Genomic DNA, 25653 nt, shown 5'->3' with positions numbered 1-25653 from the left:
ACTGAGACTCACACAGTGCATATACTGGTTTAATTGATGGTATCCCAAAAGTCCCTCAAGGCTACTGTTGAAACCCTGTAATAAATTTTTCAGTTCAGTTATTGTATTCTTCAGCTCCAAAACTTCTGTTCATTTGCTTTTTATATTTTCTAACTCTTTGTTGAAATTATAAATTTGTTCATTCATTATTTTCCTCAGCTCTTTGAGCATTGTTATGATGGTTATTTTGAATTCTTTGTCAGGTAATTTATATACTTCCATTTCGTTAGTGTTAGATTCTGGAGGCATATTTTGGTCCTTTGACTGGGCCATGTTTCCCTGTTTCTTTGTGTTTCTGTAGCTCAGTATTTATATCTTTACATTTGGAGAAACAGTCACCTTTCCAAGTCTTCATATAGGGAAAGATCTTCATGAATCAGCCTGGGTAGAAAATCTGGAGGCCTCTCAACCCTTTTCTGTGGATGCATTTTCTCAGCATTTGTATGTGTAAATTACTAATTAGAGGAATTTGCTGATTTCTATCTTCATGAGCTCATAATCTCTTAATTTCTCTGCTGTCTATCCGCTGTACTATGGGTCTCTGTAGCAGCAGCATACTTCCTAGCTCTTTTCTGCCCTCAGACATCTCTGGGAATCTAGAGCTATCAGCTCCATGAGTTGAGTGGGACAAAAACCAGTACCTCAGGCAACTCCCCCTAAAGCCAGAATGTTGGATGCATGTTGCAACTGTTTTCCTTCCCAGGGAGAAGGCAGGTGTTGGGAGTTTTTACCCACTAATTCTGTGCTGAGCCAGAGAAGGGGCTATGGTAAATGAGTACATATCAGTACAAACTGTTGCCTTTGTTTGCAGTGGCCCCCTGCCTTGTGCTTCTTCCTGTCAGTGCTTAGGTTCAGGCAGACAGAAGCCAGTCCCTCAGGCAGCCACTCAAAAAGTTGAACCACTAGATGCATCCTCCAAATCTTTGCCTCCTGAGGAAAAAGCCAAGAGTTGTTGTTTTCCACACCCCACTTGTTTTGTGCTGTACTAGGGAAAGGGATAAGGCAAAAGCATGCCCTGAATTTTCCTACTGACTTTGATGCAGCTGGTCTCATGCTCATCTGGGTGTAGGAACCTCTTAATTAGTTTCTGAATTTCTCACATAGGAATAGTCCCATGTATGATTGCTGAACTTGTGTTTACATGGGGGGAAGAGGGTCTAGAGCTTCCTGTCCCACAATCATGCTGACATCACTCACAGTTGTCTTTTGAACACTAGCAGTTAGCAATGCCAGACAGAAAGATTGCTCTGGAAGGTTTTATACCTGCCACTGAATTCTCTGCCTGGAGCTCATTGACTACACATAGTCATATAATTCTGTTTCATTTCAAAGGGCACAGGAAAGAAAGTCCTGCCATGTACTCTGAATGTAGAGAACAAAATATTTTTCACAGTGTACTAGTGACAACCACAAAAGGAAATATGATGTTGCTGTGGTGAAGACGGAGCATAAAAAGAACTGAATCTTCATTCTTCCACAGTAGGAAGTCACAAAAATTGAAAAATCAAGAAACAGTAGTAGAATTCTATTATTTAGTCATACAAAATTTTAAAAAACAGAACAAACAGGCAAATGACTTTTAAGTGGTATCCACAGCTTTTAGTTAGGGTGGGGTTGGGCAAGCATTGCTGTTTTTTATTATAAGTCATATGATATGGTACTTTTTCACTTTTTGAAATATGTCAAATATTTTTTTAAAAAAGAAATTAAATTTCAAGTTTCAAGACTAGAAGAACTATTCAATGCAGATCATCTCTTTTTCTCTGAAATGCACAATAATGCCACATCATTGTTCTATGAAGAAAAAGGAAAAATTCCATGAGATGCCTTATTGCCTTTTAATGGCTCTCAACTCCAGATGCTCAGACCTGGGGCACATCCTGTATCTGTTTCCATTTTCACAACCAGCAAACAAACACCATTTAAGAGCAAAAAATCTGAAGAACCGAATAACTTGTATTACACTCCCAGTAACCAAATCTAGCCCTGTGCTGACCCCTTGGAAGTACAATAGCATTACTATGTGATTGGAATTCAGATAATTTTAAAACAACATATTTTCCTTTTAAAAATGTGAATCAGTGGACATGTTTGTGGGTTCAACTATTGAATTCACTCCAAAGACTTTTCTGAATGCCCTAAATGCTTCGGTGATGCTTTCAAATTCTTGGGATTGCTTTGCACCTTTCTAAAATTACAAAAGTATTAAGTTCTTTTTAACCTGGTAAGATATGGATATTTTCAAGATAGTCATTTTCCAGGTATGTGTTTTTTTGAAAAATATGGGCAGAGGGGATTGTTTGGGGGTCAAAAAAACCTCAGTCTTCCCACAGGCCTCTTGATGGGGCAGCCAAGACCTAGTGAATGGGACCATTAAACCCTTTTTACTTGTCTCACGTCGATGTAAATGATGATGACGCCTCGCTTCTTCTCATCAGGTGTGCTGAGTTGCCTTAGTCTTCCTTCTGAGACTGTGTTGAAGGTGTTTGTGGGGGAAGATTCAAGATAGGGGAACAAAGAACTTGTAATTCCACCTTAAGAAAATATCCTGCATTTCAAAGCTAACCTCCTTCTGTGTAATCCTATTTTTCCCATTAGAAACTGAAAATTGTGTGGCCTTTCTGTGTGATTCTGACATATTTCTACTATCCACTACCTTCTCCCACTCCTAGACAGATGGAAGTCCTGGACCAACTAGGGAAGATGCCATGTTCTCAAAGGGGTAAAAAAGAAAGTGCATGAACAATTTCCAAAGTATTCCCCAGTTTTGATCCAACCATTTGGAGGGTTTCCATGTGCCAAGCACTGTGCTTAACACTCATAACCCCACAACAACCCTGTGGGGGAATCTTAACGTGATTCCCTTTTAGCAGACAGGAAGGCTGTGCTCCGATTGCAGGGTTAGTGGTGGAGGCAGGTGCCTGAGCGCTTCACTAGGTTGTTGCACTGCCTTCCACTAGGTACACCTGATAAAGGGAGTGATAAAGACTCTCCTCTAGGGGCACCACTGTAGGTTTGGAGGAATTGGGAGCAGAGGCAAAGCCTCTGGAGTTTTGCGACCTGCCCAATTTCACACAGCTAGTTATGTCCAAACATCTAAAAGTTATATCTTCTAAATTCTGATCCAGGGTCCTTTCTACTATACTTTAACAAACCTTGAATATTTTTCCTCTTTAAGTGTCCCCTATAAAATTTAGCTAACACCATGGGAGAAATTAGTGTAAGTGTTTAAAAGGGAATAGAATGTACAGACATAAGAGAAAAACATGACAAACTAGAGGGAGAAAAAAGAGAATAAATAAGAGACGTGGTCAATAAAACCTATGCTTACTTCAGATCATCACATAGGGGTGATCCCAGGAATGTAGTTTGTCTATGTGTTAGGAAAAATAGTAACTTGTAGTCAAGACATTCATGTTTCAATTCTGCACATCTTGATACTAGTATAAGAAATATACAGAATGAATGAAATATAATTACTCTAATTAATGTCAAAAACCGTGAAGGGTCTGATATTTCACCCAACATGCAACTGGCATGGATGCTGAGAGAAAACGCAAGACTCCTGTATCAGAGACGAAAGACGGTTTATTACTCACAGCAGGAGCCAGAGCTGCAGCACTTTTTGTGTTGGTTACTGGAGCCCCAGTTCCCACAGAGCAACATGAAAAGAGCCATGTTATATCTGCAAATGCAGTCAGGTGTGTTACAGCAGAAGAACATGTCTTAGAGAGCTTGAATCATTTACTGGGCATACAGTGGGCAGTAAGCATGCCTGCACTTTTCTTTAGAGGAAGACATCATCTTTATTATATTGGAAAGCCTGCATGTCTGTCCTCTGTTCTGAAGGTAGACATTATCTCTGTTTCCCAAGGCTGTTCACTGCATAAAATCCTAGAAACAGAGGCAGCCAGTGTCTCTGCTCACAAGGTGTGCAGAAGCAAAAGAAACTGATGGATAATTATCCCCAATAATTCCCCGATTCCTGCATCGACTCACCTGTTGAGCAATACTGAGTGAGTATGTGCCAGGCACCAAGCCGCGTGCTGGAGGTACAGTAGTGAGCAGAGCTTGACATGGTTCCTGACTTCAAGGAGCTTACACTTTAGTGGGGAAGATAAATATTAAACCAAGAATCTCATAAATACACACAAAAGGACAACAGTGAAGAAGAATCTCGAAAGAGAGGTGAGCGGCGCTATGGCAGGCGTCAGAGGAGGTGCTGCAAACGTGCGTCGCGGGGGTGGCGGCGGGTCCGGAAGGGCTTTCCTGAACAAGCGGGTCTGGAGAAGGCCGGGAGAAGAGGGCACCAGGAAGAAGGGAGCCGTCAGCAGTGTCAAATCTGCTGCAAAGAGAGGAAGGAGGAAAACTGGAAAATGTCATTGGATATAAAGACGTCGAGCTGGCTGGCGAGCTTGGGAAGAGGAGGGCGGTGGAGAGCGAAGGCTGAAGCCGGACGCGGGAGGCCAAGCAGCGAGTGAGAGCGACAGAGTGGAGGGCGCGACGTCGGGGCGGGTGACATGCGTGAGCATTCACACTGTGGCAGAGGAGACGGGGGAATGGGAAGGTGCAGGGCGCAGGCTTCACGCTGTGGAAATGGGAGAGGTTTGAACAGGCCGATAGTCAGATGAGAAGCTGAGAAGAGGGGAAGAGGCTGAAGGGAGGCGAGAGGAGGGGAATCAAGTCTGTAAGATTCCCGGCAAGAACGGGAGGATGGATGCCAGAGCCCCAGGGGGGGCTTGACCTGGGAGAAGACAAAAGGCAGAGACCCCATCGCCATGAGAAGGAACCCGAAAATTCCCAGTGCAGGTGCAGATAGGGTTAGGGTTAGGGTAAGTTTGTCAGTTGGGAGAGAGATTGAGGGAATTTCCAATGGGATGGAAAGTAGAAAGTAGAAAGACTACTGGCCAAGAGTACGGACAGAGATAGGAAAACAGGAGAGACCAAATGTTTTGAGGGTAAGGGAGGTCTGAAATGGCCACAGCAGGGAGCAGAAAGTGGGTGGGACACAGAAAAACACAGGAGAATGTCAGAGTGTGTGCGTGCACACGCTCATGCCCACACATGCTCACGCACACGCAGGGCAGGGCTCCGAGCGCCACTCCTCCCCTCTCCACGCTCCACAAATTCTCTCCAGTCCAGCCAGCCAGGCCTCCCTCCTCCCATCTGCCTGCCTGCCTGGTACCCACCTGCTCCCTCCTTCTCCCACCACCAGGCTCATTCCACAACCAGAGGCTGGAGGAACTGAGGGGGGATCTCCATCCCTCAGCAGCCGGGGAAGTGAAGAAGGGGAGAGAAATTGCCAACGCTCATCTTTTAGAATCCGTCCCTTCCTCCCTGCCACATTTGCAGAAATGGATTAAAAGGAGCCCAAATGACCAAGAAGAGGAGGTCTGTTGGTGTTCTGACCTGAGGCGCGTGTCTTTCCATTTATTCAGGCAGTGACACGGTGGCAGCGTTTCAAAGCAGGGAGAGGCTGTGTGATTATTGGGTTCAGGCTTCTGCTCGTTCTAATGGGGAAACTCAAGCCCAGGGAGTTTGTGGTCCAGCTCTCCAGCGGAGCTTTCGCCATCTCTGAGAACATGAAATACCGGAGGGTTCATCAGTCGAAGGGCCAAGCAGTGTTCTCAGTGAAAATGGACTTATCTCCCCTCTCCAGACTCCAGAGTGCTTCCATTCAAGTCAGATGCACTTCAAGTCTGAAAATGAAAGCTTCCTGTCTTTTAACAGGGGGAGAAACTGTGTCACTTAATTATAGAAGGATCAGAAGAAGAAAGCTAAAAAAAAAAAAAAAAAGGAACGTAAATCCAGATTCGGGAGCTGGAACTGCAAAGTGCTCTCAGCAGGGGAAGGAAAATCATTCCCCTGACCTGGAAATGACCTTCACTTTTTGTGGCTTCCCCACACTCCAAAGGACAGCAGGGGCCAAAGCCCTGGGGCTTTGATGGGCTTTGAAAGGGCTGGGGGTGGCAGGATGGGGGTTCTGCAGGGCACCCCCCGGCTCTCCCTGGGGGGCTGCTAGGGAATGGACGGCGAAGAAGCCTGCAGAGCCAGGAGCTCCGCGTCTGGGCAGTTCTGGGTCACTGCGGAAGCGCGGCTCGGAGTGAAGCATCCATAAATCGCCCGATGCATCTGAAAGAAACTGACAGTGGGGTTTGAAAGGACATCCATTTCCGGAAGAATCCGAGAGCACTGCGGCTTCAGCAGAGCAGATTCAAGGCAAGGCAGAGCAACCCTGGGGGCTTCATTTTGTAGTGGTTTCATCCCCACTGGGAGGTCTGTCCAGAGGACAGGAGGGGCGAAATTGCAGGCGAAGCCCTCGCCACCAGCCTGGAAGGCAGTTTCTCCGTTATTCTTCACTCATCTCAGACAAAGGGGATTAAGCGTCCTAGCCATTTGCTGGTGCTGAAAGGAAAGCGGAGACGCAGGGAAATGAAGGAGGAAGCTCGGGTGGAACCACTGGCGCAGGAAGCAAGGACAGCAATCGCTCGCTGTCCACCAGTCACGACGGCAACAGGCCGCGCGCTTGGGAGCGTTATTGGCTGTTTTGTGCTCACTGAAAAGCAACAAGGCAACGTGAACAAACGGAATTTCACTCTTATCCACGCAACATGATTACAAACACTATTTCCCCACCTCATAACTTAAAGCGGAAAAAAAGTGCGACTAACGCTCTTGATTCAGGGACTGTGGCTTTGTTGTTTATTTTTTAAATGAAAACCGAAACACTCCATTCAGTAAAGATGCACTTTGGGCTTGAGGGCAGGAAGCTGGGGTGCCCTGCGCCCCTGCAGGAAGCCCCGTGGCTCGTTCCCATAGGAACAGCTCCCCGAAGGCCATTGGCTTGTGTTCACTTTCTCTGGCAAAATCGTTCCTCACAAGTGATGGCCAATTTCAAGGATAACTGTGAAACATTTTGGCAGAATACAGACTTGAAAGGAAGTTAGTAGGTGACCCGTAGCTGCAGTAGCTGGCACTGTGGTACGGGCCGCGTGCCAGGCAGGGGTCTCAGCAGGTTTCAGAGGCAGGGTTTGGGCCCAGGCAAGCAGTTCTAACCTGTGCTCGCAACCTCTGGCCCGTGTGTGATCCCTCGGCCTCAAGTACCACTCTCCTGATAAGTCCTATTTATGCTTACTTGGGTGCTAGGATGCCCCCCACTGCTCCCCAGAGCTAGGTTGAGAGCCCCCAGTGAAGCCCCCGGTATAGCCCGTGGTGCAGGACTGCAGCCATCCTGACCTGCCTTTCCCGTGGGTTGCGATGTCCGTGAGGACAGGCTTAGAGTTGTGTCTAGCACGCTATGGCACACAATTTACGTCTGAATGCACGCATTAGCGAATTGGTACAAAACTCCAGGTCTTTGTCCCATAAGAAGGAGCTCTGAATCAAGGGGTGGGAGGAAAGGGACAGACCTGGGATGGTTCACTTCATGTGTCAGCTAGACTGGGCCAGGGGTGCCCAGACACCTGGTTAAGCACCATCTCTGGGTATGTCTGTGAGGGCGTTTAGGGATGAGATTAGCGTTTGAATTGGTGGACTCAGTAAAGCGAGTTTCCCATCCACGGTAGTGGGTGTGCGCTGTCCAATCCTCTGAGGGCCTGAACAGAACAGAAGGGCCAAGGAAGGATGAATCTTCTATCTCAGTCTGACTGTGTGAGCTGAGACATCCGTTTTCTCCTGCCCTTGGACTGCGGCTTCACTGTCAGTGTTCTGGTTCTCAGGCCTTTAAGCTCAGACTGGAATCACACTACTGCCTTTCCTGGGTCTCCAGCTTGCAGACGGCAGATCATGGGACTTCTCAGCCTCCATAATCGTATGAGCCGATTTCTCAAATAAATCGCACTTTACATATATCTGCTGCTCTGGAGGACCATAATGCAAGACCTCGTGCAGACAGGCTACAAGGGCTGCAGTCATGTTTACATATTGGGTTCCATCCTCACATGGGGAAGGACTGGTGGCCTCTGCCTGGGGTGCAAGGAAAGGATGGGCAGGGCTTAATTAGGGATGAGCAATGTTCTAACCAGGCAAGAAGGGAGAAGGCACAGCATGAATGAGGAAATCACAGGGCACTTTGGAGAATGGTGCAGAGTGGTTCGATGCAACCACACATGGCTCACTGAGCTGCACTACTGTCTAGGGACAGTGAGTAAAACAAACCAGCTAAAGTCTCTTCTCTCTAGAACTCTGCAGCCCAGTGAGGGAGGGAGACATGTAAACAGACCATGATGGGGTTAGTAACCACAGCTGCCCAGCCGGGAATGGGTTCCAGGTGTGTCAAGGTGCTGAGCCACTAGGTGGGGCCTGGCCAGGGCCTGTGGCCAAGGGAAGTCTTCAGCCAGCACCCAGGCAATCCACAGATTGTTCTGTTTTTCCCACATGTCATCAGTGGAAGAGTCAGGGAGACCTCACAGGACAGAGCTGCCAAAGGCTGCTCTGGGAGCAGAGGACTGAGGCAGGCTTTCTGGAGGAGGTGATTTCCAAGTTGGCCCTGACAGTGGAATTAGAGTTTGCCAGAAATACAGGTGGAGGAGACTTTGGCCAGAAGGAAGAGCTGAGAATGGCAACTATCAGGAGAGCTGGCGTTCCCTGTGCAGTTACAAAGGGCCAGGCCTGGAACTAAGAACCTCCCGTGTTATCTCACTAAATCCTCTCGTGCCTCCGGAGAGGAAGGGTCTCTTCACTGGCCAGCAAATCAGGGCACAGAGCTTTCACGTAGTCTTCTAAAAATCACACAGCTACAAACAGTGATGAAAACGCGTCTGATAGCTCCGAGCTACAGCACTGTGCGGCCTCCTTTTAGAAAGTCCGTCAAGGCATAAAGCAAAGGAGGCAGGAAAGCCGTGAGCAAGGGCCGACAGCACAGCAGTTTGGTTTTCCCAGAGTGCTGGGCTGGCAGTGGCAGGAAGAGCCCAGAGGAGGACAAAGCACGCAGCTCAGGACAGGGAAGCCACGCAGGCAGGTGGCAGAGTCCGTGGCCAGGCAGCTGTCCGTGAAGCCTGGGAACCAGGCAGGGAGGGACACACAATGCATCTGCAGAGGTCAGTGAGGGCCAGGCTGCCGATGCCTGTGGCCCTACATTAGCAGGTGGGCGGGATTAGTAATAGGGAGCCATCGAAGACTAGTGAGCAGGGGGCGGTAGGCTCCACCCTGAGTTCCAGGAGGTTAACTCCAGAGCAGTGTCGAGAATCAGTAGGAGAGGTGAGAGCTTGGATGGAAACATCTGTTTGAAGGATAACTACTATAATCCAGTGTGACCAGAGGGAGGCCGAGGCGGGGACAGAGGCAGGTCTGTGTTCTAGAAGGTCACGTGTGATCTGTTGTCATGACTCTTTGTATATTTCCTTTCTGGAGATTGGTGCCATCCTAGGGCGGGGTCCCCCAACACACTCCCCTTAACATGCTCCTCTAGCCTGCCCCATTTGCTGTTCTCCCCTCTCCCTGAACCCTCCCGGTACTTCCCCAGCAACTGCAAATGCCGCGTCCTCGCCTGCTACACCACAGTGAGGGACCGTCTCCGGCCACCTGTGTCTTGCTCTCTACCGGAAGGAGCTTCTCGGGGCATTTCTGCCCTACAAATACCAGGCTGGTCCCCTTGAGAGGGATTCAGGAGAAGCCAGTGTTCCCCATCTTACTGCACAAGCAAAGATGAGTGTCCCAGACACTTCCTGCATCCTTCCACCCCACCCAGCATCTCCTTATTCTGCACTGATATCTGCCCCTGCATTTGGCATCCCACCTTGCAATGTTGATTCCCTGTTTCTTAAGTTAGCCTCATCTGCTTGAGCGGATGTACGATGGTGGAGGGCAGAGGCCACGAATTCCTTTCATTCACTCTGAACCATTCCTATTACCAGAGAAGTGCTCATAGTCGACCATCTAATGACAACACATTGCATACATAAAAGAAGGAGGGAAATTTCTTTTTGTCAAACAAAATTTCTATAGCGGAAAACACTGATTTAAAAAACTAATGCTATCCATGTGTATGTGCAGCCCCCAAAATCCCAACTGGATCCTACTAAATTAACTGCGGTCCAGAAATGTCTGCTCAGGTCTGATAAACGAAGGGACAGGCAGTCCACAGGGATTTCCATCTTCAGGAGAATAGAGGCTTGTCCACTGGAGCGTGGGCTGGGGAGTCGGGGAGGCAGCAGGACGTTTGTCTCCGATGTCCAGCTGCAGCCCGGACCCAGGGCTTGACTTCTGAGCCTTTTATTTTTGAGACAGAGGCTACAGGCAGCAACTGTCTCCATGACAACACACTTCAGTCCCCAGGTGGACCAAGAAGCAGCAGCTTACCGCAAGACACATGACCCCAATTCTTCCTGGAACAAATAGGGTTTGGAGCAGGGAGACCCAGAAACACTCGAGGGGACATTGCCTACAGAAGGGAGATCACGTCCCCTGAGGGGCCAGAGGCTCCACCATCAAGCGGGTTTGTGAACAATAGACATCCGTGTTGGCCCCAGGACAGAGCCTGAGCACCTGTTTGTGAGCCGACATGAACCCTCAGAAATAACAGCTGCCACACTGGGTGGCTCTGAGTCAGTGGGTGCTTAACTGGGGGCGGGGGGGGCACCAAAAAGTGGGTCACGGGATCCAAACTGGCCATGTTGACAAGAACCAGAACCACAGGACGCATTCTTCTGCTTGCATTCAATCAGAATGTTCTAGTCACTTGCTTAGAAGTGTCAGCTCATGTAACTCTGGAAACGAAATCCCTACAGAAATGAATCCGACTGAACTAAGGAATTTTTTTTTCGCTCTCAATAGAATGACAAAAGCAACACATGACAGTTCCTCCATTATTTAATTCATTAACACGTTCATTTAAACCAAGCTGCAGGGTCTCGGTGTTGTGCACAAGTACACAGGACACCTTTAGTACCATACACAAGGACGTAGCACCTTTGATTAGAGGTATGTTTAATACATGTGGTATTTTTTTGAGCTACACAGAAAATAATGGCTTTGCATAAGAAAAAACCAGGTAGAGTAACCATGCAGAAACATCCACCAGACAGGCTGAGTTGAAAACACTTAGCAAGTCCATCTCCAATGCAAGTGGATTCTGAATGTTGTGCGTGTTTTCTGTCTTTGGTAGCAACGAGATTTCTTTTGCTGCTGATAATGATGTGCACAAAGTCCTATTTCTGAAGCTCACAGAAACATGGTCAGCAGAAATATGAAAATATGGACAAATTTGTTCAAGGGAGATCAGAAAATAGATTATGCTACATTTTGTCTTCTGGGAAGTTTTAAATTTTTCTAATTTTATTCAAATTCCCTACTTGAATTGAGGGTATGAGGTTGGGACTGTTATTTGTTTCTGCACAATCTGATGTGCTGCCATATATAATTTTCCTAGTCAGTACAGAGATGACATTACCCTCTTCTTGGCGGTTTCAGAAAAGGCAGATATTTCAGTTGCCATGGTGAAATGAAAGTGATGTTCTCTCACTAACAGAGAAATTTTGAATATTCCATTCATTGACAATTTTTGTCATGTAAATTTTGTTCCATCTACTTTCAGCATCTGAAACCATGAATTGATTGATCCAATTGAATAAGATTCCCTTTTAGGCTATTATTAAGGTTTAAGTAGAAAGCACCTTTCATTTGTGTTCATTCCCTGCAAACACCATGAATATTGTGAGTAGCCATTTTAATAACTGCCCAGACAAAATGAAAATAAACTTTTTTTGGTTAATGCTTTTGTAGCTTTTCTAATTAGATGATCTTTAATAGCTTCCTCCTAAGAGTTCCTTCTTCAACCACTGAGTTCATAGTCCACTCAAAGCTGAAAAACTAATTCTGAGCATTTAAACTGGCTTATGTGCTTCCAGCTCAGACACCACCACTTCGGAGAAAGCTAGGGCTAGGAGTGTTCAGTAACATGGTCTAATTCTATCCCATTGCTGTCACCATCCATATTTAAATAAGCATATTGGCTTCTTCCTAAAGATTAAATATAATATTTTATTTTAATAGTTGTAGGTTATGTATGTCATAGCTTATGCTTAAGTTAATAATTCCTATTTGCTATACATTTATGAAAAAGCCCTATAAATGGTTTGATAATCAATAGATCCTTCTTGGAATCTAGCCTTGGAAAATCTTCCCAAATGCAGCAGCAAGATTCATACACGAAGATACTCATCCCAGTGATCGGCTGGAAACAGCTTTCCATGACCAACGTTATGGAAATAATTAGAGGTTGGGTATTACACAGTTACTGACACAGTGTTTAAGAAGACCATGAATATAAAGAAAAGTGTGATCAAATGTTAAGTGAAAAAGCTTATATAAAATTGTATATGTAATATGATGATGACATTGTGTAAAATTTTAAAAGAAACATAAAACATGCATAGAAGAAAATAGACTTGGAAAAACACCCAGAAATGTTAGCATTGATTACCTTTAGGTAGTGTGGGACAATTTATGTTCTTTCTACATGTATATGTAGTCTACATTGTCTATAATATCCATATATTATTTTTAATGGAAAAAATACTAAGAGGAGAAAGAGGAGCACCCAGTGAAAACAAAATCAGTGATGCCTCCCAGGGTTGCATTTTGGGTGACTTTTCACATTGCTAGGAATGGGTTGCTTCCCTCCATAGGAGTTCCCGGAGAGCGCGAGAGGGCAAGACATTGCTTTATCACCTGCTTTGACAGGAGAGAAGCAGCGTGAGAAATAAATAGTTTTTCTGAAAAGAGCAGGGTCCTCTTGCTACAGCACATTTTAGAATCTGGCCTAATCGGGGAGACTTGTAACAATTTGCCAACTAATTAGTCACATGATACAAAAAAGGGAAAAGTAGAGAATCGATTAGAAATAAACCAAGTATCATTGCAGAAGTGAAAGCATGACCAGGTTCTTGTTCGCAGGAGCGAGGTTCTCCTACGATATTCATGGGTCAGAAGTAAGATTGAGGGGAAAAGGAGGTTGTAAGAGCACACTTAAACCGTCACCCGCCAGTCCCGGGCACCGCGACACAGGGAGTACTGGCGCCTTCAGCAGAAGCGTGTTATAGGAAATGTTCTCCTTTTATATCCAGCGTCACGTGTGACATCAATCGCACGCCTTATTCTCAGATTCCAGCACACTAGGGTGATTGAAAACATCCACGCTGTACCCAGAGGCCTGAACGATGCTCATTTAGTATCAATAGCAAAATCGTCCATCAGCATTCCTTGGTATTACCTGCAAGAGCAAGGGAAGACGCTGCGTTGAGAATAGAGCTCCCACTTCTATTCTCAGGCAGGACATGGTTTATTTCAAAGTATACTGGGAATGTCCTGAGAATAGGTCCACGTGTCTCTCTACCAAAAGTTGGGGGATTTTCTTTTGGTATCGAAGCAGCTGTGAGAATGTTTTTTCTCTTAAAGATGTGTGTTCTGACCGGTTTGCCAGTGTGAACTGAGTGACTAAGGTTGCAGGATCGAGGCCCAACTCACTCGATTTAGGTTAAGATCCAGAAAGCTCTGGCTTCATTTGCTCACGGTTTCTGCATAAATAAAAAAGTGAATTGATGATAAAGTTAAAAACTGGAATAATTTATGAAAATGTGGTTTTATGATGACTCCCCAAGGAACAACTTGGATTCTTTCACCGAACTAGAGTGTCAGTGCCGCAAATCCAAGAATCGATGGGTTACTCTGTAGAGAATGAACAATTTCCAGGAACCTTACTTCCTCGTGGTCCTCGGATGGGGCACCCACTTCCTAAGTATAAAGGGGAGAAAACAAATGGCTTACTCTCACCCTGGATTTACTTCCTTTCAACCTTAGTGTGGGAGAAAGAGAAAAACATACAACTGTCTGTTTATTTCATCCCGGGTTACTGCACCGAAGATCGATTCAGGGTGGGGGTGGGAGAATGGGTAAAGACTTGCTCCCAAGTGTCAGCTCCTTGCCCTATCTTGACGGGTGCCGGTTCACACCCACCAGAGGCTGACGCTCTCGCCCCTTGCCAAAACCCCAGGGACAGATTTCCTCACCGCTCCAGTGGCAGCAGCATAGGGTGGCCCTGGAGGAGTATGTTCTAGCAGCATGTAGCTGGTTGCCTGGAAAGTTACATTTTCAGTGAAGGTCTTAACGATATGACAAATAGACAATGGCAAAAAAAATCTTATATCTAGAAGATATTCAGATTCTTTGTTGCTAAGGATGTCAGTGGTTCGGAATTCATGGGGCACCTGTTTTCTCACGTGCTCCTTCCTTCCCTGGATGCGCGTATCCACACCTGCACATACACAGAAGGGAAGTGATGTCCTGTCCCCCTTCATTTTTGTTCACCAATCATTTAACTCTCAATATGTTCATAAAGATTTAAGGTTAAGCAAAGGGCAAGTTGGTAGGAAGCCAGTCTGTTTGCCCAATTTACTCACAGTCTACACATCTGAGAAAGAACGAGATATGAGAAGACTGGAGATTGAAGAGGGATGTGCGTGTCTGAATCTGGCTCTTTTCTGATTATTATTACTCTTTAATTGCCTTTAGATTTTTATCATTTTTAATTGTTCTATCTATTCCTGATTGTTTTTTCTATGTTTTAGCTCATAAATTAAACGAAATGGCAACTATTTCAAAAACCAAACTATCATTTATTGTAAGGTTTAATATTGTTTTCATGAAGCACCATTATGAAAGAGTTGAAGTAAGTTCTTCCTAAATATGCAAGGCTTACGTTCTTGAGCAGGTCAGGAGGCTGTGCCTGCCTTTCAGATTACATCAAATACGCATCAGTCTTGCTCTAACAGAGCCCTCCATGATACAGTGCTTTTAAATATGATCTATAACTCTCAGAACCCAAGGAAAACAACTGAGTGACCAGAAAGACGGAAAGGAACCTGAAGCAACATGATTTTCCCTGCAGCACGTGAAGAGAAATTCTGCCTTGTAAGTGCGTAATGCATAGGCGGAGTCACTGTATGAGGCCTGTGCAGGGCCAGCACAGTTCCGGGCGCTTAGCAGGCACTCGATAAATATTCATGGAAGGAAGGAAAGGAGGAAAGGAGGGAAGAGGGAATTCTTAATTGTGTTTCCACTCCTTGCAATTTACTGTCTCAAAAAAATGCTTTTTCCTAACTTCACATGTCTCTAAACAGGTTTTTAACATTTGTTTTCAGGATTTGGACAGATAAAGGGAAAACATAATGAAAGCAAATGGTAAGACCATGGGGCAAAGCCTTGATTTAAATTTTGCCAGTTAACTGAATTATATTTTTATTGTGCAAAGGAGCTACTACTAAAAACCCTGAATGACTCACTAAAACATTTTTTGCTAGTAAAAAAGGCAATCAACATACATTTGTTTATCCCACAGCAATAACCATAATAATATAGCATGAGAATAGGTATATTTTTAGGCACTGATCTGTAAAGATATCCATGACATAGAGTTAAGGAAGAAAAAATAATAGCAGGTCAGCACAGCGTGACCTTGTTTCAATTTGTGCCAAAATAGCCGTATAGATTGCCAGTGCTTTGAAAGTTCCTACAGGGCACTTGTACTCTACCCCTAGCAGAGCTAACCCCTGGCGTGGGGAGCAAAACTGATGGGTAAGGTAATGTGAGGAGAAGCTTCTGCTTGTTTCTTTCTGTACCTCTGTCTTACTTGATGTTTTTTGCATATATGTTATTTTCAAATTTGATAACATATGAAAATAAAATAACTGAGAAAAACATTATGACTTTAAATTAGTCTTAAGATATGTAAATTTTTACAACAAAGAAAAAAGCCATTAGAATGACTCACCTTGTTATAATTAGATTTTTCTCCATTAGAGTTCATGCAGTTTTATTTGATTTTGTTAGCGATCTCTTTCAGAAGACCCTTGAGATCATTAATCTTGGAAAGAGAAAGAAATAGAACTGGTCTTAAGACAAATTTTCCAACTTTCAGTTTTAAATTATTCTTCTATGGCCTTTCCATGAAACGGACATGTACATTAAACAGCAAGTATGGCACATCTGGGATAAGGCCAAATGCGAGCGGCACGTGGTATTTCAGACCCTGTTCATTGCTCACTGTCTGAAATCATGGCACCAGCAATTACTAACAGTTAGTAAACCAGTTAATACTGGCTTTACTCACATGCAAGTCACCAGAGGCTTCCACACAGAAACAGTAGGTTGCAATGACACAGAGAAGTAATATGTAAAAATAATAGCGTTATATATAACTAATACTAATGAAATTATAAGATAGTAATAAAGTTTTGCTTTGGTAAGAGTATAATACTTTTAAAAATAATATGGTATAATACTAAAAATCAAGTTTTTGCAAATAAAAGGTCTCCCCTCCCACATACAAACACTACAGTACTAAAGCATAACTTTAGGAAAAAGCATAATAAAATTATTCTTGATACACGTTTCACAAATTTATCACACAAAATGTATGAGGCTCATTTTAAATTACATGCCATATTAGTACACTTGATAAAATCTCATGGAGATGAGGCAATGTCTGTACAGTTGGTTTCTAACTTGCTATATCACTCACTCAAGAAAAGTCTGTGTTTAAATTAGGCTTATTTCCAGTAATAACTTCTTCCTTTAACTTAAAAAAAATAAAGGCTGATGGCTGCCTAAAATAGATAAATCAATTGTGAATAACTTTGTTTCCTGGTATAATGAGATGGAGAAATTTTTTATTCCCTACAGGGGCTTTTTGAAGAGCCCTGTATTTGTTAATGGTAAAATGACTTTGATAAGCTGTATAAAGTAGAGCATAAGACTCCAAGAGCAAAATAAGTAAAATAGAGAATAGAAAAACAATAAAAAAAATCAGCAAAACTAAGAGTTGGTTTTTTGAAGAGACAAGATCTACAAAGCCTTACCTAGACTAAGAAAAAAAGAGAGAAGATACAAATAATAAATCCAGAAATGAGAGAGAAGACAAAGAGATGGGCGCACTCTTACGCTCATTGCAGCATTAGTCACAACAGCCAAAATATGGAAACCACCTAAGTGTCCATCAACAAACCAATGGACAAAGAAAATATGGTGCATACATATGATGGAATATTATTCAGCCTTAAAACAGGGAAAGACATCCGCCATTTGTGACGGTGTGGATGGTGCTAGGGACATCGCACTGAATGAAATGAGCCAGACACGAAAAGAGAAGTACTGCATGATCTCGCTTATATGTGGAATCTAAAAATAGTCAAACTCATGGAAACAGAGAGTAGAACGGCGGTTGCCAGGGGCTGGGGGGAGGGGCAATGGGTAGATGTTGGTCAAAGGACACAAAGTTTCGTCTGCGCTGGATGAATAAGTTCTAGAGATCTGCCGTTCAGCCTGGTAACAAGAGTTCACAACACTGCATTGTACACGTGAAATTTGCTGGGAGGATGGATTGTAAATTAAATCTCACTCCCCCTGCCCACACACACAGACACAAAACATACACAAATGGTAACTATGGATAAGGTAATAGATGTGTTACTTAGCTGGGCTCATTTTTCGATGTATACGTGCATCAAATTGTACACCTTAATTATATCAATTTTATATATCAGTGATATCTCAATAAAGCTGTTAAAAAATAATTTAAAAGCAAAAAAAAAATCTGCAAAAGCTTGCTCGAGAAACAAAAGACAATCCCTACAATTCCTTGTGAGTGGAAAGGAGGGAATATTCTGTTGCTCAGAGGGGGAGGTACAAGGACATAGATGGGGAGAGAATAAAGGCAGTGAGACCACCTGAGTGACGGCGGGGCCTGTGCCGTGCAGTTGGGGTCTAGGTCCACGGACCGCTCTGCCCCTGGGAGTTAGGTCAGCTTGTCCCCATCCCCTGTCCCTCTCTTCCCGCATCCCCTGTTGCCGCCTCTGTCCATCCTCTGCCGGTCCCAGAGTAGGGTCAGGACCAAGGTGTGGCTCGGGAAGGCGTTAGCCTAACCCCTGACACGGCTTTCCACCCGCTCCCTCCAAAGCCACCCCAGATAAATGCACAAGTAAACAACAAACAACAAAACAAACTAGACTGTTTTCTTTACAAACACAACACCTAGACAAGTCTCAAGTGCCTTCCCCGCCCCCCCCCACCCAGATTGTCTAAGCCCCTCCCACGTGGCCGTTCTGAGCACTCGGACAGCACTTCGAAAGGAGTGTGCCAGACACGTCCCTCTGGGGTTTTAAAACTCCCTAGAGCCTTCCCTTGTGTGGGAATAAAATCCATCCCTATAAAGAGGTAAGCATGTTTCTACACAGAATGACCCAGTCCCCCACTTCCTCCCACTCAGCGCTCCCCTGGTTCACTCTGCCTGTCTTTGTAGCTGCTTAGAACAATCCGTGGTTCCCTAGACTTAGGCCGACCTTTGCAGCTGCCAGACATTGGATAAGTAACACGTAAGAAAATAAACAGGAAACTCTGAACAGATACACTATCATGTTAGAGTCTGCAAAGGGCATCTTTTGTTCATTTATTCATTCAACAAACATTTATTGAGGCCCTACTATGGACAAGGCACTGGGAGCTGGAGATTCTGGCAAACCAGATGGGATGTTGTCTAGCCATCATGCAGCACAACCCCGGAAGAGTCTGTGAACGTCATCCTCCAGAATGCTGTTCTCAAAACACCATGACAGAATACCGAGCATCACCTCCTCTTCAGAGCCTAACAGGGATCAGCACTTATGAATCAATTGTAATTTCTGCTGAACCTGATCATAATTTCTGGTTACCAGCTCAGAGTGGGGCTGGGCACACTCTCTCTGTGCCTGGTGTTCACACGTGTTCACGCACACGTTTGCGATGCCCTCCAAATAACACAGGTAACAAACCAGGGTGGCAGCAAAGACCAGCATTGAGGCACACGGGCTCCCTAAAAGCTCTTTTGGGCTTTTCTGGTGTTCCCTGCAATGGCAAGCATCTTCACTCGTCCCAATAGCTGAACGAAAAAGAAGAGGAGGCCCCGAGTCAGAGAGAAGCAGAAAGATTTCGGAGCCCACGGCAGCGGACTTCGGGTCTCTTCCCCATGCAGGCTGGGAGCATAGGAGCAATCAGGCCCCAGCACCCACCTCTTCCACAGGGAGTGAAGACAGCGGAATATGGAACCTTTCATATGTTTTTTAACAATTAACTTCTTTTATTTTCTTACCATAACCACCGGCCTCTAGCTGAAAGCTATCAGTGACCAAAAAAAAAAAAAATTTCTCAGACTGTGAACAGAACCATACCTTTGTATCCAGTTGTCTAAACCGATGCCTCATTCTGCAAGGAAGTTGAAAAAAAGGAAAGTGAGTAAGAGAAAGAGACTGAGAGAGGGTTGTCAGGCTCCATTTTCTAGTCTTTCAAGTACAGAATTCAGGTCATTTTCACTTTCGACTAAATCAAAGATCAGCTGTGTTTGCTTTGCTGATTTTCTTCCTAGTGCCCAAAGGAAGCAGTATTCCTCTCTAATCCCAATTAGGAGAGCACGTAAACACCACCCCTGCTAGTGGGGTGGTGGAGGATGGCTTGGGAGGTCTGTCCCTCCCTTCCAAACCCGAGATCTCAGAATCCATGAGCAGAGGAGTGCTATGGCGCCCTCGTTGTTGCTCAAAGAGAGTGAGCCTCCCCTGTCTCTTTCACCAGCCGTGCTGAACCCAACAAAGATGTTCCTTGTGCTTGTATTTACTCATATTCTATTAGAGTGAATCTTGAGGTGTACTTTGAACTCTCAGGAAGCTGTCAGTGCAGAACGTTACCCTTCGCAGTAAGAAGATCGTGCTTCTGTAGACCTCACATGTTCCTGTGGACCACCTGTAGACTTAGCTATGACTCGTCTATTTCATAAAATGCTTAATGAATGTATTTACGAATCACCTGGATGTTTTTAACAACTCCATGCGATTCATAAATGATGTTCAGAACTTTTCAGGGACAGCCTGTAACAGATCAACCAAATGGTTTTTCCATCTTCTAATCTCTATACATCTTCATGCAGAGATAAATAGGTGTGTGGCACTTGCAAGGTAACGCCAATTACCCGTGACCTGTGAGTTCTGCTGGAACCCACCTCTGCAGCCACGACAGGCGGACCCACCCTCTTGTTAACCTGGTTCCATGGTCCTGCGCTGCAGGCTCCAAACACCTTCTTCTCCCCCAGGGCCTTGAAGGACAATTGGGACCGTAGGTGGGTGGTTTTTTTCACCCTCTTAAAAGGCTGGCACACACTTATGTGTTTGTCATCTTCAATTGCCTGGGTAACATCTTTGCGGTGCTATTGCTCTCTGCTGAAAATGCCCTTTACCGAGTTTGCTCAGAGACTGCCTGCATTCTGCCGGCTTACGTATACCAAGGGAGCCTTGCAAAGAGAAATGAACGGCGACGTACTCCTCCGAGGTGTCGTTGGCTTTCGTGTTGATCTTGACAAGGTAATTTTCCTTCATGACACCTTCCCATGCCAGAGTCTCATTGTCCTCATTTTTGAAACCTTGAACAAGGAGAAAAAGAAAAACATTCAAGTTGTTTCATTTGCCCCTTGCCTCCTAAATCAACATCTGCCAGGCATTTTTTAAGACTTTAGAACTAGGAGAATTAGATCCGTCCTGTGCGGGCAGATCTGACTAAAGCTACTTCCTAGCGACAGCAGCAGAGCGGCAGAATAGTAATGCTTTCCCGGTGCCAATGAGGACCTGGGGTTGCCTGTGTGAAAGAGGAATGCGATCTTTACTCCAAACGGAGATCGATCCAAATCCTCTCTCTGTGTCTTGTGACTTAGCAAAATCATTCCGCTAATCAGTTTGGCTCTCACATTTGATATGTGCTCTTCTTCAATTCTGGTGACATAAAAATGCTAAACCATTCACTTGGATAATTACTGATGGATTTTGTACTGACTCTCAACCTAAAACTTGGGTAGGAACTTTAAAGGAGAGGAAAATAAGCCCAGAACATTGTTCCTGTCCTCCTGAAACATGCAGTCTGGGTGTGGACCTCAAAGAAAATTCACCTAAGCCAGGACATGCTCCAGTTAAGATTCTTAGTTGTTTCCCACAGTGCCTGAAACTTCCAGATGACAGAAAACAGAGGAACGGATCAACATGACGCCTGTGCTTAAGGTCCTAACACAACAGACATCAACCCTCCACATGGATTCACGGGGACAGGGAAACACATATGTTCCTACAGGTGTCCGCTTGGAATAAATTTACGTAGGTTTTACTTTTAAATTACCGTTAAATTTATTCCTCAACATCTTAGAGTTTAGGAACAATTATAAGATCTTTCTGGATTTAAAAAGAATTAACTGGGGGCCAAAGGCAGAACCAATACATAAATGGCTAGATTTAAGCAAATCCTGCATAGCAAATATGGATTTGTGTTTAAATAGCAGTTATTCACTTTACAAAGTCATTCTTAAGCAATTTTTTCCATTGTATTTTTCCTAGAAAAGTGGTTTCCAATGTCTTTTATTCAAACTAAAATATGTAAAGGCCAAGGTGGGTACTTAAACATCAACACAGAAAGGACAGACACTCCTGACCACGGATGGACGAAGAGCAAGAATGACAAATGACCCAGAAAACATGATCAACCTCTGTAACAGTCAAAACAACACTAGTTGAAATGATGACGTGGCATTTTCACCAACCATACTGGAAAATTAGCAGAGTCTAAAACAATGACTATATCCTGCTTTGGCACATAATGGGAAAAAATATGTCAATTGTCACAGCCTTAGGTTAGTGGGGGACTGGGGGAGACGGGCAACGTACAAAGACTTCAAAGTGAGCATACCCTCTAGAAATTTCTCTTTAGAAAAACTCAAAGGAAAGAATTACTGATGTGCTCAAAAATGAATGCATAAAACTCTTTATCACAATGTTATATGCTAACAAAAGAGTTGAAACAAGGGATTGGTTAAATTAATTATAGTATTTCCATAGGCTGGAATACTCTGTGGTTAAAAATTGTCATACAGGTTTTATTTATGGATATGGAAAGTGTTTACAATGTATTATTAGTTAAACAAGTTAGATTATGAATGTGTATGCATAGAACAATCCAATTATTAAACACCCACATAAGAATAGCGGATGAACACCAGCATGTTGACAGTATTTATCTCTGGATGACGGGTGACATGTGCTCTTCAGCTTTATTTAGGCTTTTCTGCATTTTTCAAATGTTCTACAATGAATATGAACTTCTCTCTGAATCACAAAAAACAATACATTTTATAAAAAAGCAATTACTGGGTAGTATGCTTTTTTATTTCTTGAAGATGTCAGCAAAAAGTACCAAGAGTAAAAGTTTGGGTTCTACTTTTCTGAAAATTATTTGAAACATCTTGCATTTTTCCCCAAAGAAGGATAATTTCAAAATTAAACCCATGACTTCCCTATCATTTGGAGGCCTAAGGAAAGTACAGTTAGGAAATGAATTTCCAACTAGAGGTTCTGGCGACCGCGCTGCTGTGGCTTCTGGATTTAGGGATCTCCAAGGAGGAGGAGCAAATGAGAAGGCAGTGACCGTGGCCCTGGGAGTCTCCAGGTAGCCAATGGGGTGCTCTCTCTCTCTCTCTCTCTCTCCCTCTCTCTCTCTCTCATCGTCACTGCATTGTCACTGGGTGGAGAAAGATCCTGTTCTCCTGTGGTCTCCCATTCCCTCTATTTCTTCATTTCCTCCTGAGAGTAAGAACTATTTGAAGAGGGAAAAACGTCGACAGTTCACACCATTTCTCCAATCACTGTGCGGTCATCACTCTCCCAGAAGCCCACCGAGGAGACAGGTCCACATTAACATCACTCGTTTCTGACTAACCTGGTGGCTTCCTCAAGGCGGGCTCCTTCCCACTTTCTGGCCATGATAAGGGATGTTTTTTCATTTTATGTTCACATTGTGCTTAATCCTTAAATAAGTTTTGGGGGAATGTAATGCATTTTGTCCTGCCTTTTTGACTCCATCCCTAATCTGGAGTACTGTAATATTAATAATTCTTCCTTACTTGTACACTGAGTTTCCAGATTCCACTGATCCTGGACTGAGTCTGACATGTCTTTGGAGAAAAGACCTTAATCCCATCCAGCTGCCCCATCCACCCATCCCGAGCCTGAATCCCACTAGTGACAGGCAATTAACTCACTATCTCACAGAGTAAATCATTTCATTTCCAGATAGCACTAATTGTGACACATTGTTTTTTCTTTAACTGAGCCAAAATCTTTCTTACTGCAACTTTTATCCTTTGCTTTTTCTCTAGAACCATTCAGAAAAAAATAAGGAACTTGTAAGGCTTCTGTTATCTGAAGGCATAGACTAGGTCATCTCCCAGGTCCCAGGGACACTCATCACGACCTGGTTCCAAGACGGAACCAAAGGTACTCCTGAGGCTTGTCATCAAGTGCCTCTGATATTTGAGTGTCGTCTTCGAGTACAGTCAAATCCCAGATCTGAACTTCCAAATCCCATTTATGATACAAAGACTTTTTATTCTTTGCATTAGAAATGAGTGATTTTGTCTTCCAAGACAAAATGAGGGGGAGAAAGACGGCAACTTATCCAAGTTGTCAAAACACTTTCTTCATTAAGAAAGGCAACTGCATATGTCTGATAGTTAATGGCATCCCCAGAGTGACACTTAATGTCTTAAAATAATGCTGTTAAAAGAGCTGGCTATGATGCTCCTGTAAGATATGACAGGAGTTTACATTCTGAAAGCCAGCCTTTAGGGAGGGCGCAGAGGTATGTCATGGCCAATATTTAAGGTCATGTTTGAGTATCTTGCCTCCATTTCTATGTAGTTAAAGAACCCCACAAAAAAATGATGGTTCTTGGAAAGTTAAATTCTTCTTAATTGTCACCAATTATCATGCCTAGGTTAGTAAAATTTATATTTTTGCTTTCTGAATCTTCAAAATATTTGGGGTTACATTAAAGGGACGGGAATGATCAGCCCCGTATAGAATGTGATCCAAAGATGGCAGTTAGTGACCATTTTATCAGATACCGTGGGGGAAAAACCAGGACACAAACGTATCCAACACCCATTGGAAGACATGAGGCCTGGGAATTGCAGAAACAAGGCATGAGCCAGGCAGAGAAACGCTAACTCAGTGTGGCAAAAGCCAGTGTGGAGGGAAGAACAACTTAACCTTATTCCTTTTGTCATGTGAACTGGATTCTCCCTTAGGTTTTATTTCCAAAATTGCCCTCAACTCCCAATTATCTACCTAGCAGAGACTTTTCTTTTCCCAGTGTGCTCCAGTGGGGCATATAGCACAAGACCCTCCCCTCCCTAACACCCTATAATGACCGCTCTTTCCCAGGTCACAAGAGGGAGCATCCGGATTTGAGGGGCCTCATTTTACGTGGTGGACTGAGGGTGTCTCCAGACTGGCCCTGGGAGTTTCTTTGCTCAATTCTGTCTCAAGGGACACAAGTCCAATCATCAAAGCGGTATTGTGATGTATGTTTCGTGATTGACGTCACCATTTCTTGCACTGCCATGTCTCCTGGCTGCATTTTTGCCTTCCTCTGGGATTCAGGAAGGGCACATTGTGACATAGTGGGCTGGGGGCCTGTGTGGCACTAGAACCTGGCTGCAGGGCACAGCCCAAGTCTTCCACAGATCCCCAAAACCCTCCACCCTGGGGACTCCTCTGTCCCATCCTCAGCTCCCATCCTCACTGCTCCCACCCTCCCCCCTCTGACTACTCCTCCCCCTGTGGCCCCACCCCAGTCTCTGCCCCTTTGCCTGGCTAATTCCAATTCATCCTCCAGGTCTCAGCTTAGATAGCCCCTTCCTCCAGAAGGTCCTCCCTGACCCACTCTAGTCTCGGGTTAGAGCATCCTCTATGTGGCCATCATGGCTCTCTGCACACTCCCTAAAATCAGTGCTTCCTATGCTTTTCAACTAAAGCTTTTTAATTTTCATTCTCCTCCCCACTCCCCCTAGATTGTGAGCCCATTTGAGGGTAAGGAGCTTCTATCCTACTCCGCACCACATCCCAGGGCCGGGCTGCCCGGGGATAGTCACGTGGGATGTACCTGCTGAGTCAACTCTTGCAGGCCCCTCACTACTGTACCATGGCTCTCCGGGACACCCACTATCTCACCTCTGGCCCAGCTCCCACAGACCATGGCCGCAAGCCCAGCCCCATGTGCCTTTGCTCACGGCCGTGTCCTGAGAACCAAAGGTTAGTACTTGTCAAGGACTCAATACCTCCAGCAAGCTGACCGTGTTTACACCATTTATTTCCCAGGAGCTCACGGAGGCCATGCCCTGTTTCATGCTCTGCTTTTCATGCCTGTGCACGGCTTCCATCCATCCTTGCACTTACTCTGTTTCTTTTCATTCAGATCAGTAGGTAACATGGGGTGAGCTTTACAAAGCTCTTCCAAAGAGGACTGTGACGGGAAATGAGGTTGGCAGGCTCTTGCTTTCAGAATTTATAAGAACTCAGTGATTTTCCTTTCTTTCATCCCCCTATTTAGACATTTTATGGGAATATTTTCATTGGTTCCTGGTGGCTACGTAGAATATAAAGGATGCTGGGGTTTAGGACACACTACCCCAAGATATGGCACCATGGCATATTGAATATTTTGAGCTGAAAGAATTTGAGAAAACCACAAAATCAGGAAGGTCTCTCTGACTTTTCCCCACTC

General features: G+C 44.5%; 1 protein-coding gene across 1 annotated transcript in view; it reads right to left on the bottom strand.

The window, feature by feature from the left end:
- Positions 1-13110: 13110 nt before the first annotated feature.
- TRPM8 (transient receptor potential cation channel, subfamily M, member 8) overlaps positions 13111-25653 on the bottom strand; it is a 68327-nt gene continuing 55784 nt past the window's right edge. The window contains exons 22-25 of the mRNA XM_012648859.1: positions 20374-20473; positions 19236-19269; positions 15806-15898; positions 13111-13249 (exon numbers count right to left, since the gene is read on the bottom strand). Coding sequence (XP_012504313.1) covers positions 15848-15898; positions 19236-19269; positions 20374-20473 — 185 coding nt within the window. The 3' untranslated portion in view covers positions 13111-13249; positions 15806-15847. The remainder of the gene's footprint in view (positions 13250-15805; positions 15899-19235; positions 19270-20373; positions 20474-25653) is intronic.

The sequence above is a fragment of the Propithecus coquereli genome, unplaced genomic scaffold (assembly GCF_000956105.1).
Source record: "Propithecus coquereli isolate 6110/MARCELLA unplaced genomic scaffold, Pcoq_1.0 Scaffold295, whole genome shotgun sequence".
In the NCBI taxonomy this organism is placed as follows: Eukaryota; Metazoa; Chordata; class Mammalia; order Primates; family Indriidae; genus Propithecus; species Propithecus coquereli.
The sequence above is the reverse complement of the archived record's forward strand: the minus strand, read 5'-3'. Positions and strand labels throughout refer to the sequence as shown.